The sequence below is a fragment of the Panulirus ornatus genome, chromosome 48 (assembly GCF_036320965.1).
Source record: "Panulirus ornatus isolate Po-2019 chromosome 48, ASM3632096v1, whole genome shotgun sequence".
NCBI classification, from domain to species: domain Eukaryota; kingdom Metazoa; phylum Arthropoda; class Malacostraca; order Decapoda; family Palinuridae; genus Panulirus; species Panulirus ornatus.
In genome coordinates, this window is record NC_092271.1 from 7,640,944 (window position 1) to 7,654,490 (window position 13,547).

Consider the following 13,547-nt stretch of genomic DNA (forward strand, 5'->3'; position numbering starts at 1 on the left):
AGGTCTCTCACACAGTGATTCCTGTAGCTTATATCCCACAAAATAATATTCATACCGGGGCTTATTTTCACTGTGTACCATAGTATTACCTTGTACATATTTGGATTGAATCTCGTAATCCATGTATTAGACCAGCTTAAGAGTTTGTTCACTTGACCTGTAAGCTGATGGAACCATTTTCACATTTCTCTCATGACCTTGATGCCATCCACAAACATGTTTATGTGCAAGTTTGGTCCTTCAGGTTAGTCATTTACATACTCCAATAATAACAGTGGACCCAAAAGAGCCCTGCAGCACTCAACTTATAAACCTCAGCCCATTTTGGAAAGTTCTTCCTTCATTCCCTTCCAGCATACCAAGGGAGTTTTCCCCTTATTCCAGCCTGTAGCTTTAGATTCTTAAACAACCTTCAATGGGGTACATTGTGAAAGGTTTCCTGGAAGTTTAGGAATGTACTTTCTACCCATCCATGCCTTTGGTCTATCCCTTAGCTCATGCTGTCAAAAGTAAAAAAGGTTTGTGATGACCTACTTTTTATAACTTTGCTTTCTGATTTTCTCCAGTACATTACAAACCACACCATCAGAGACAGGCAATTCAAATTTAACTTTAACTTTCTTGTACATAAGATTTTTTTTTATATACAAACTGAAAATAACACTTGGATGTATTGAAGGGGTATGCAAAAGGTTTGGTTTAGTTTCCTTGTTAGATTCCATTAATGTTACAGTATTCTCCACAGTTTGCTTTGTGGGGTGTACTGTGAAAAGATAGGGAGAAGCTGTAGAATGATGACAGAGGGAAGAGAAGGGTGAGGTTGTTCTTTGCATAGATTTCTTTATATGGCTGCAAGGAGTGGAGATGTTAGTGTAGATGAACGCGAACGCAGTACTTATTGTGTTTTGAAAAGTTCCTACATGGTTGGTTCTACTGTAAAATGGGAAAACAAATATTTGTTGTTGATTTGGATAACAATTTTCATGTTTTTGAAATATATACCCATGCTTCAGTAATTTCTTAATGAAATATTTTTCAGATGGCTTTTTTCTGGTGATGAACAAGAAATGCAACCAAAGCAACATAAAACATATAGTGACAGCAGTTATGCACCTACTCCCATCTCATTTTCCCAAGTGGATGTTACACAAAATGGAGGAATAGTTCACAGTCCAGTCATGGCAGCCACACCATCAAATTTTGATAACATCAGTGATTATGTTCCTCAGCAGCAGAACATTATGGTTCCTTGGAGGGAAATACATGCTGGTGAATTCATTTTTACAGGTGATTACCTTTCTGACAACAGTGAAAATGGATACGAGGATTGTAATCCAGTGACAAAAGGAGAAAACCGATTTAAAACAGTTAATATCCAAAATGATACACGAATGCATTCAAGGTTCAAATTTCAGGATCATAAAGGAAAAGTGAAAAAGAAAATGATGACAAGAATGATACATACAATTTCTTGTGAAAAAGAAAATGTAAACATTACAGGTCAACAGCTGACACCTCAAGATCATTACTTAGACATTACAGGTCAGGAGCTGACACCTCGAGATCATTTTATGACTGTAGATCATTGCCAGGATTATCCCTGTACTTCCAGACACGGAGTCAGTGATGCTGTAGACCAGTGCCAGGATTATCCCAGTACCTTGAGTCATGGAGTTAGTAATGGTGTAGACCAGTGCCAGGATTATCCCAGTACCTTGAGTCATGGAGTTAGTAATGGTGTAGACCAGTGCCAGGATTATCCCAGTACCTCGAGTTATGGAGTTAGTAATGCTGTAGACCAGTGCCAGGATTATCCCAGTACCTTGAGTTATGGGGTTAGTAATGCTGTAGACCAGTGTCAGAATTATCCCAGTACCTTGAGTCATGGAGTTAGTAATGGTGTAGACCAGTGCCAGGATTATCCCAGTACCTTGAGTCATGGAGTTAGTAATGGTGTAGACCAGTGCCAGGATTATCCCAGTACCTCGAGTTATGGAGTTAGTAATGCTGTAGACCAGTGCCAGGATTATCCCAGTACCTCGAGTCATGGAGTTAGTAATGCTGTAGACCAGTGCCAGGATTATTCCAGTACCTTGAGTCATGGAGTTAGTAATGCTGTAGACCAGTGCCAGGATTATCCCAGTACCTTGAGTCATGGAGTTAGTAATGGTGTAGACCAGTGCCAAGATTATCCCAGTACCTTGAGTCATGGAGTTAGTAATGCTGTAGACCAGTGCCAGGATTATCCCAGTACCTTGAGTCATGGAGTTAGTAATGGTGTAGACCAGTGCCAGGATTATCCCAGTACCTTGAGTCATGGAGTTAGTAATGGTGTAGACCAGTGCCAGGATTATCCCAGTACCTTGAGTCATGGAGTTAGTAATGGTGTAGACCAGTGCCAGGATTATCCCAGTACCTTGAGTCATGGAGTTGGTAATGCTGTAGACCAGTGCCAGGATTATCCCAGTACTTCGAGTCATGGAGTTGATGATGCTGTAGACCAGTGCCAGGATTATCCCAGTACCTCGAGTCATGGAGTTAGTAATGCTGTAGACCTGTGTCAGGATTATGCATGTACATCCAGACTTGGAGTTTGTGATGCACAGAAAGTAAAGGTTTTAAATGAATCAACATTTGGGTGTCCTTTCTTCAATATCTCACTCTCACCAATTATAGATTCAAGTCCAGTATGCGAATCCTTATCTCATTCTGTACCAGAAAAATATACAGATATTGATGTAGCTCCAGATGTTATCACTTCAAAAATTTTTGAAAAGGATGAAAATTATATTCTTAATATCAAAGAAAAGGAGACTTGTGCAGAATATATAATTGATTCATATACATATAAATCAGCTTTGGCACCCCAAGAATCAATTGTAAATTACCAGCTACATGCCCAAAAAGAACTTGACATAGTGACTGATGATGCACAAAAAGAGAGTGATTGTGTACTACATAATAAAGGTAAAAAAGAATGTGCATATTTTATGCAAAGTGTTGGCAAAGGTGAAAGACTCGACCCTAAACCATCAGTGGATGTAGGCTGCTCTTTAGTCGATAATTTTGTATCCAGGGGATTCCCAAATAAAGGTAATGAATTATGTAATATCCCTGTGACTGCCGTCTCTGAAAATTCAGGAAAGGTTGAATCCAGAGATTCTAAGGTATGTTCCACTTGTAGTGTAGAGCTGTGTAGGTGTAATGCTGATATTGATTTAAAGCACGAGTTTGCCTTTCATGTCAGCTCCTCTCATGAAAGTCAACTAAGTAGAGGTAAGATCCTAAATGAAATGGTTCCCATGGAGTTTAGGACCACGAATAAATCGGAAAATATGGCAACAAGATATGCAAAGGAACATGGGAAGAGAGATAGAAATTACCAACAAAACATACCACTTCCTTATTCAGGAAAACCTGTGTTCAAAATACCCTTCAGAAAGATCCCAGAATCACCCATATGTAGCTATCCTTTAAACAGGAAACATATTACCTCCACTCCTAAAGATATATGTCAAGGTAATAATAAAAAGAAAGATTTTGATAAGCAAGGAGAAAGATATTCCTCAGGTTGTAAATCAGCCAATGTTACTACCAATGGAAAGGAAGAGGAAGAAGTTTACACTTCTCCTCATTCCTGTAGACAAGGGTGCCATCTTTCTGTAAAGCATGCAAGTTTTAAGCCAGAAACCACAGTGAATGAATGTAATGAAACAACATTAATAAAGAAGAAACAAATATTGAAGCAAAGGCTTATACAGAAATCCAGTCACTTTAAAATTCCCAGTCTCACATCAGAAATCAACCAGAAAGACAGATCTCAGCAATTACAAATTGCTAATAATGCTGCAGAACTATCTTGTGAAGAAGAACAGCAACATGTCGAACTTGAACCTAAGTGTACAACCCATTTAACATTTATTTCTCAGGCTTGCTGGAAAGACAATTCTCATGAAAAGATCTCATATGGTAGTTGTGACAACTCAGTTTTGAAAGGGCGTGATGATTTTACATCAGAAAATGTACAAAATAGAACCTCTATTGATATCAACCCATTTAAAATCAAGGGTGTCAGCACTGGTAACATAGGCTTGAAAGAGAAATTGAAAAAGTTATCATTATTGCCAATGAGATTTGGTGATAATGCACCAGATGAAATTCAGAGTAAATCTTTGATTTTTAGTTTAATGAGTAAGGAAGTTGCTGAAAAAGATGAAGAGACCTTGGAGGCAGCTGAGAAAGATAGTCATTATTTTGACAAAATATCACAGATAAAGGAAAGTAACGATAACAATATCAATTCATTTCAAAAACTTCATACAGATTTGAAAAGGAGTAATGCGGGAATGCCTGTGAAAGAGTGCTGTAAGAGGAATGAATCAAAGAAAAGAAAGGCAACTGATAATGCAGATTTGAAAAAAAACAGGAACAAAAGATTTTGTGAAGAAAAAGCTTTATTAGGAAAGACAGATAGTAGAATAAACAAGACACAGAAAGGTAGTGAACAGAAAAAAGAACCAAAGCCAAAAGACAGAAAGATGAAACTGAAGAAACAAAAAGACAAAAGTTGTGAAGGTAAAAATAGTACTTCAGTGAGGGGTAAGACTGCAAATTCGTGTGGGACTGAAGGAAAAAAGACAGAGAAGCTTAGAGAAAGAAAGACGCTGTGTCTCATAGATAAGGTGGTAGCCTCGTCAGATGTAACAAAGGTAAGTTGAAGCAGTTGTGCTAAGTTTTTAAAACAGTACCACAGAGATGACAATCACAAGTCTCTGTTTACTTTGAGTGGTAAAGAGATGACATTTGAAAACTTGTTGTTCTGTAAGTTGATGTTATTACTGTGCAGAAATGTTTTAAGGAAGTTAACGTAATTTTAGAAGTTTTTGTAGGTTAGCTAGTATTATAGAATGGGAAATGAAATGGTACTGATTTTATACTCTTTTTGTTTAGAATGCAACATATGATTATTTTTTATTTCTTTTTTTGTACTCCTTTGCCATTTCTTGCATTACTGAATTTCTAATGAAGCTGAAATGTCATAGGAAGTTTTCTTAAGTTAGCTAGTGTTATAGAATGGGTTATGAAAAAGTAGTGATTTTATATTCTTGTTTAGAATGCTGCATATGTTTATATATTTTTTCATGTTCATGTTCCATTTCCCACGTTACTGAGGTGATGCCAGGAACAGACAAAGAAAAGCCACATTTGCCAGTCCGTTTTCTATTTGTTATGCGGAATGCACTGATGACACAGCCCTCTATCCAGACCCAGGCCCCACTGACCTTTCTATGGTTTACCCTGACCACTTCATTTGCCCTGGTTCTGTCCACTGATGGCAAGGCACCTCATGCATACCACATTGTTCCAATTCACTCTGTCCCATGCATGCTTTTCACTCTTCTGCATGTTCAAGCCTTGACCACACAAAATATTTTTAGCTCCATCCTTCCATCTCTAGCTTAGTTTTCCCCTTATTTACCCTTCCAATTATGACATATATAGGCTCTTTGTCAATCTCTCCTTACTCATTCTCTCCATGTATTCAAGCCATTTCAGCACATCCTTTTCAGCTCTCTCAACCATTCCCTACTTATTACCATGCCTCTCTCACAGTTTTACTACTTACTAGATCAAACTACGTTACACCACATATTGTCCTCATTTCATTTTCAACATATCCACCCTCCTTCACATAGCTTCATAGCCCATGTCTCATTTATACAACATTGCTGGGACTACTGTACCTTCAAACATATCCATTTCCACCTTCCCAGATAAATTTTTTTTTTTTTTCTACACATTCCTCAGTGCTACCAACCCTTGTGACTAAATCACCAACCCCTGTCGAGGACAGACATGTTTTAGTGACATGCTCACCGATCCAGTTTCAAACACCTTTTTGTGTACCGCTTAGTGACCCACTTGAATCTTAATTAATTCTTTTGAATCTTAGTGAAATTCTTGAGGGTGGCTCTAGCTTCTTGAGTTGCCTGCCGTAGATGCCATTGGGAGTTCATCAGGGATTTTCCCCTCTAAGAAGGTGATTACACTTCTTGTTTGTTCTCCAACATATTTGATAGGCTTTCAGTAGTTGTTAGGAAAACCAGCGAAGCCTTGGAGGAACTAGACATGAGAATGAAAGGGCGGGAAGAGGAAGCTGGGTTCTTAGTGAGAGGAATGGTTGCAGTACAGGAAACATACACAGGTATATCAACTAGGGTAGACTGCTTGGATAATATGAGAGCAACCGTTGAGATGGTGTGAAGATACTTCCTCCCTCCAACCTGCGAGGAAATCTTGTCGCCACATTACCGAACAACGTAGAAGCAACGGACTCTCCACTCACAGTAGGTTTGTCGCACTAGATGATGAAGTACAGGATGATCGAAGCATCATCCTGGTTGGGGACTGTATACATCAGGACCAGGAATTCTGTGCGAAGGACAGAAATAGGAAGAACTCGTGTTTTGCTGGAGCTAAGATAGAACACATCCTAGACAAGTTTGACTACATAGACAATCCCTAGGATATGATTTTTGTTGTTCAGGTGGAGTTAATGGGAGATTGGAAGAAATGTTAGTGAATTAAAGGGAACTTTTTAGCGAGTTTAAAGAAAGTTGTAGGAAGCTTATAATATCGGGATTGCAGCCAAGGTATGACGTTGATTCCTGTACCCTTAGTAGAATGCTAGGGATTAACAGGAGAATGGAAGCTCTCTGTAGGGAGGATAGGGAGTTTAGACCTGTGGGACCATTTTAGTCCTGATAGATTTCTGTACGGTAGGGATGGTCTTCACTTAAATGGAATAGGGAAAGCCTGCCTTGGTAGGTTAATAGATGAGAATGTTAGACTTTTTTTTATAGAGGTGAGCTACTCAGGAGAGCAAACCACAGTTGAGCTAATGAAGAAACTAGGAGAATGGGAGAGGGTGAGGGGGTATCTGTGGAAAGTGGGTCGATGCAAAGGAAATCTGAGTATGAAAGGGATCTGAGGGACAAGGTGTCCAGTCTGACCATCATAAAAGTCGAGGTAGAGGATGGCTGAGACCTTGGCAGTAGGGATCCTCAGGGAGTAGCAGTAACCTCACAGGCAGAGGAATTCACAAAGAAAGGTCAAGTAGGTTCAATTGGGGACAACACCGGCAGAATAAATGGCGGGTTAGCACAGCTACAGGTCAACTCTCAGGTGACTCTTTGGACCAAGGCTGGTAGGGTCTGGTAGGGTCAGAGTAAGGCGGCTACACACGGAGACATTAACATGATACAAACACGCATACCAACAGGAAAAATAAGGCAAATTCAGTCTGCAAATCAACTCCAAGGAAAATAAGATTGTATTATATTGTATGGGTTTTCAGAAAAGAAGAGTGAATGTTGGGGTGAAGAGGGTGGTGAGAGTAAGTGAGCTTGAGAAGGAGACCTGTGTAAGGAAGTACCAGGAGAGACTGAGTACAGAATGGAAAAAGGTGAGAACAATGGAAGTAAGGGGAGTGGGGGAGGAATGGGATGTATTTAGGGAATCAGTGATGGATTGCGCAAAAGATGCTTGTGGCATGAGAAGAATGGGAGGTGGGTTGATTAGAAAGGGTAGTGAGTGGTGGGATGAAGAAGTAAGAGTATTAGTGAAAGAGAAGAGAGAGGCATTTGGACGATTTTTGCAGGGAAAAAATGCAATTGAGTGGGAGATGTATAAAAGAAAGAGACAGGAGGTCAAGAGAAAGGTGCAAGAGGTGAAAAAAAGGGCAAATGAGAGTTGGGGTGAGAGAGTATCATTAAATTTTAGGGAGAATAAAAAGATGTTCTGGAAGGAGGTAAATAAAGTGCGTAAGACAAGGGAGCAAATGGGAACTTCAGTGAAGGGCGCAAATGGGGAGGTGATAACAAGTAGTGGTGATGTGAGAAGGAGATGGAGTGAGTATTTTGAAGGTTTGTTGAATGTGTTTGATGATAGAGTGGCAGATATAGGGTGTTTTGGTCGAGGTGGTGTGCAAAGTGAGAGGGTTAGGGAAAATGATTTGGTAAACAGAGAGGAGGTATTGAAAGCTTTGCGGAAGATGAAAGCCGGCAAGGCAGCAGGTTTGGATGGTATTGCAGTGGAATTTGTTAAAAAAGGGGGTGACTGTATTGTTGACTGGTTGGTAAGGTTATTTAATATATGTTTGACTCATGGTGAGGTGCCTGAGGATTGGCAGAATGCGTGCATAGTGCCATTGTACAAAGGCAAAGGGGATAAGAGTGAGTGCTCAAATTACAGAGGTATAAGTTTGTTGAGTATTCCTGGTAAATTATATGGGAGGGTATTGATTGAGAGGGTGAAGGCATGTACAGAGCATCAGATTGGGGAAGAGCAGTGTGGTTTCAGAAGTGGTAGAGGATGTGTGGATCAGGTGTTTGCTTTGAAGAATGTATGTGAGAAATACTTAGAAAAGCAAATGGATTTGTATGTAGCATTTATGGATCTGGAGAAGGCATATGATAGAGTTGATAGAGATGCTCTGTGGAAGGTATTAAGAATATATGGTGTGGGAGGAAAGTTGTTAGAAGCAGTGAAAAGTTTTTATCGAGGATGTAAGGCATGTGTACGTGTAGGAGGAGAGGAAAGTGATTGGTTCTCAGTGAATGTAGGTTTGCGGCAGGGGTGTGTGATGTCTCCATGGTTGTTTAATTTGTTTATGGATGGGGTTGTTAGGGAGGTAAATGCAAGAGTTTTGGAAAGAGGGGCAAGTATGAAGTCTGTTGGGGATGAGAGAGCTTGGGAAGTGAGTCAGTTGTTGTTCGCTGATGATACAGCGCTGGTGGCTGATTCATGTGAGAAACTGCAGAAGCTGGTGACTGAGTTTGGAAAAGTGTGTGGAAGAAGAAAGTTAAGAGTAAATGTGAATAAGAGCAAGGTTATTAGGTACAGTATGGTTGAGGGTCAAGTCAATTGGGAGGTGAGTTTCAATGGAGAAAAACTGGAGGAAGTGAAGTGTTTTAGATATCTGGGAGTGGATCTGGCAGCGGATGGAACCATGGAAGCGGAAGTGGATCATAGGGTGGGGGAGGGGGCGAAAATCCTGGGGGCCTTGAAGAATGTGTGGAAGTCGAGAACATTATCTCGGAAAGCAAAAATGGGTATGTTTGAAGGTATAGTGGTTCCAACAATGTTGTATGGTTGCGAGGCGTGGGCTATGGATAGAGTTGTGCGCAGGAGGATGGATGTGCTGGAAATGAGATGTTTGAGGACAATGTGTGGTGTGAGGTGGTTTGATCGAGTGAGTAACGTAAGGGTAAGAGAGATGTATGGAAATAAAAAGAGCGTGGTTGAGAGAGCAGAAGAGGGTGTTTTGAAGTGGTTTGGGCACATGGAGAGGATGAGTGAGGAAAGATTGACCAAGAGGATATATGTGTCGGAGGTGGAGGGAACAAGGAGAAGAGGGAGACCAAATTGGAGGTGGAAAGATGGAGTGAAAAAGATTTTGTGTGATCGGGGCCTTAACATGCAGGAGGGTGAAAGGAGGGCAAGGAATAGAGTGAATTGGAGCGATGTGGTATACCGGGGTTGACGTGCTGTCAGTGGATTGAATCAAGGCATGTGAAGCGTCTGGGGTAAACCATGGAAAGCTGTGTAGGTATGTATATTTGCGTGTGTGGACGTATGTATATACATGTGTATGGGGGGGGGGTTGGGACATTTCTTTCGTCTGTTTCCTTGCGCTACCTCGCAAACGCGGGAGACAGCGACAAAGTATAATAAAAAATAAATATATATATATATCTTTTTCTTTTCTTTCAAACTATTCGCCATTTCCCGCATTAGCGAGGTAGCGTTAAGAACAGAGGACTGGGCCTTTGAGGGAATACCCTCACCTGGCCCAATTCTCTGTTCCTTCTTTTGGAAAATTAAAAAAACGAGAGGGGAGGATTTCCAGCCCCCCGCTCCCTCCCCTTTTAGTCGCCTTCTACGACACGCAGGGAATACGTGGGAAGTATTCTTAATCCCCTATCCCCAGGGATAATATATATATATATATATATATATATATATATATATATATATATATATATATATATATATATATATATATTGTTACAAATTCAATACTTATTCAGGCAAGGTCGCCAGTAACATATGTTACAAATACTACTGTTCCTTGTCTTGCAAGGACGTTATAGATTTGTCAAGTGGCACAACTCAGGATAACACAATAATAAAGTTATGGGATTGAATTAAAGACCAGCATTACATTAAATCTACTTATAATGAAAGATTTCAAGTGTACAAAGATAGGCACATAAATCAAGCATGAAATATTACGTTAACATTGAAAGTGAGCATAACATTGAACATAAGATAACATTCGTACATGACTTAACATTCCAGATAAGATTTCAAGCCAGGAGTTCTCTTTCCTCTAAGGCAGTTCTTCGATAACATTGCACTGATAATTATAACGGGCTTACAGCAGAACACTAGGGTAACGGGCTTATAGCACAGAATGGCTTACAGGCTTACAACACAGCAGGACTTACAGCAGGGGACACCACCCACCTCGCTGGGCTTCAGAGAAAGGAATCAAGTCTCAGCGGGTGTTGTGGGTACCAGAAGACAAGCGTTCGCCCTTGCTGCTATAAACCTTACATTTCGATTGGCTATAGAAATATAGGGGAAGTTCTCATTGGTTGGAGGGTCCCAGAGTCTCGGCGTAGTTACATTCTCGTAAAATGCTGGGTGGACAGAAACTCCGAGCCAGCCTCTGGCATCACTCCTCGCCCTGATAAGAAATAGATACAAACACACACGTCTTCGTAACACCCCCATCCTTAAAGGAGAAAATTCCTAGAAGAGGAATTTTCTCACCTTAAGAGCGGGATAAACAATCAGCTAACACATTATGTGCGCCAGCAATATGGTGAATATCTAAATTATACTCTTGAAGGAACAAGGCCCACCTAGTTAACCTTTGATTCTTATCTCGGAACTTATTAACATATTTCAAGGGGTGGTGATCAGTATACACCTTGATGACATTGCCTGAAGGACACAAGTAAACATGAAAATGATGCAATGCTAATATTAAAGACAAAAGTTCCTTCTCAATGGTGGAATAATTCCTTTGGGCTTGATTGAATTTCTTACTAAAATAACTTACAGGGTGCTCAACATGGTTCTCGTCCTCCTGCAAGAGGACAGCACCGGCTCCCACATTGCTGGCGTCAACAGCTAACTTGAAAGGTTGATCAAAATCAGGGGCCTGCAAAATAGGGCTATTACAAAGTATGGATTTTAATTGATGAAAGGCTATGTCACACTGCTCATTCCAAACATATTTAACATCTTTCTTCAATAAATCTGTCAGAGGGGTTGCGACTGTTGCAAAATTTACAATGAACATCCTATAGTACCCAACCATACCCATAAAACGTCTCAGTTCTCTTCGAGATCGGGGGGCACTCATCTGGGATAAAGACTGGACCTTTGCAGTCGGTGGGGCTAGCTCACCTTGGCCGATCACATAACCCAAATATTGCACCTTGGCCTTCACAAACTCGCATTTGTTCCAATTGAGAACAAGGTTAGCTTTATTCAAGGCCGTCAGAACGTTGTCAAGTCTCTGTAGATGTTCGTCCCAACTCTGACTGTATATCACAATATCATCCAGGTAGACAACACAACCAGGCAGGTCTCTAATGAGGATGTCCATAAGTCGTTGAAATGTAGCAGGGGCATTCTTCATGCCAAAAGGCATCACTTTACATTTATAAGTTTGTCCTAGCACTACAAAGGTGCTGATATCCTGTGCTCTCTCCGTCAGTCTAATCTGCCAGTACCCTTTTCTGAGGTCTAGTTTTGACAGGAAGCGAGCATTGCCGACGCGATCTATGCAGTCTTCCACTCCCGGACAGGCCCCCACCAATTTAATGTTACAAATTCAATACTTATTCAGGCAAGGTCGCCAGTAACATATGTTACAAATACTACTGTTCCTTGTCTTGCAAGGACGTTATAGATTTGTCAAGTTGCACAACTCAGGATAACACAATAATAAAGTTATGGGATTGAATTAAAGACCAGCATTACATTAAATCTACTTATAATGAAAGATTTCAAGTGTACAAAGATAGGCACATAAATCAAGCATGAAACATTACGTTAACATTGAAAGTGAGCTTAACATTGAACATAAGATAACATTCGTACATGACTTAACATTCCAGATAAGATTTCAAGCCAGGAGTTCTCTTTCCTCTAAGGCAGTTCTTCGATAACATTACACTGATAATTATAACGGGCTTACAGCAGAACACTAGGGTAACGGGCTTATAGCACAGAATGGCTTACAGGCTTACAACACAGCAGGACTTACAGCAGGGGACACCACCCACCTCGCTGGGCTTCAGAGAAAGGAATCAAGTCTCAGCGGGTGTTGTGGGTACCAGAAGACAAGCGTTCGCCCTTGCTGCTATAAACCTTACATTTCGATTGGCTATAGAAATATAGGGGAAGTTCTCATTGGTTGGAGGGTCCCAGAGTCTCGGCGTAGTTACATTCTCGTAAAATGCTGGGTGGACAGAAACTCCGAGCCAGCCTCTGGCATCACTCCTCGCCCTGATAAGAAATAGATACAAACACACACGTCTTTGTAACAATATATATTATACTTTGTTGCTGTCTCCCGCATTAGTGAGGTAGCGCAAGGAAACAGACGAAAGAATGACCCAACTCATCCACCTACTCATGTATATACACATGCACATATGCATACCTATACATTTCAAAGTATACATACATATACATACACAGACATATACATATATGCACATGTACATATTCATATTTGCTACCTTCATCCATTCCCATTGCCACCCTGCCACACATGAAATGGCAACCCATCCCCCCGCGCACGTGCGAGATAGCACAAGGAAAAGACAACAAAGGCTACATTCGTTCACACTCAGTCTCTAGCTGTCATGTGAAATACACCGAAACCACAGCTCCCTTTCCACATCCAGGCCCCCACAAAACTTTTCATGGTTTACCCCAGATGCTTCACATGCCCTGGTTCAATCCATTGACAGCACGTCGACTCCAGTATACCACATAGTTCCAATTCACTCTATTCCTTGCACGCCTTTCACCCTCCTGTATCTTCAGGCCTCGATCGCTCAAAATCTTTTTCACTCCATCATTCCACCTCTAATTTGATCTCCCACTTCTCGTTCCCTCCACCGCTGACACATATATCCTCTTTGTCAATCTTTCCTCACTCATTCTCTCCATGTGACCAAATCATTTCGACACACCCTCTTCTGCTCTCTCAATCACACTTATTTTATTACCACACATCTCTCTTACCCTTTCATTACTTACTCGGTCAGACCACCTCACACCACATATTGTCCTCAAACATTTAATTTCCAACACATCCACCCTCCTCCGCACAACCTTATCTATAGACCACGCCTCGCAACCATATAACATTGTTGGAATCACTATTCCTTCAAACATACCCATTTTTGCTCTCCATGATAACATTCTGGCCTTCCACACATTCTTCAACGCTCCCA

General features: G+C 40.8%; 1 protein-coding gene across 1 annotated transcript in view; it reads left to right on the forward strand.

Annotated features, from left to right (window-relative positions):
* Positions 1-1,043: 1,043 nt before the first annotated feature.
* Positions 1,044-13,547, forward strand: part of LOC139764065 (DNA polymerase nu-like) — a 665,939-nt gene continuing 653,435 nt past the window's right edge. Inside the window, exon 1 of the mRNA XM_071690520.1 lies at positions 1,044-4,709. Coding sequence (XP_071546621.1) covers positions 1,068-4,709 — 3,642 coding nt within the window. The 5' untranslated portion in view covers positions 1,044-1,067. The remainder of the gene's footprint in view (positions 4,710-13,547) is intronic.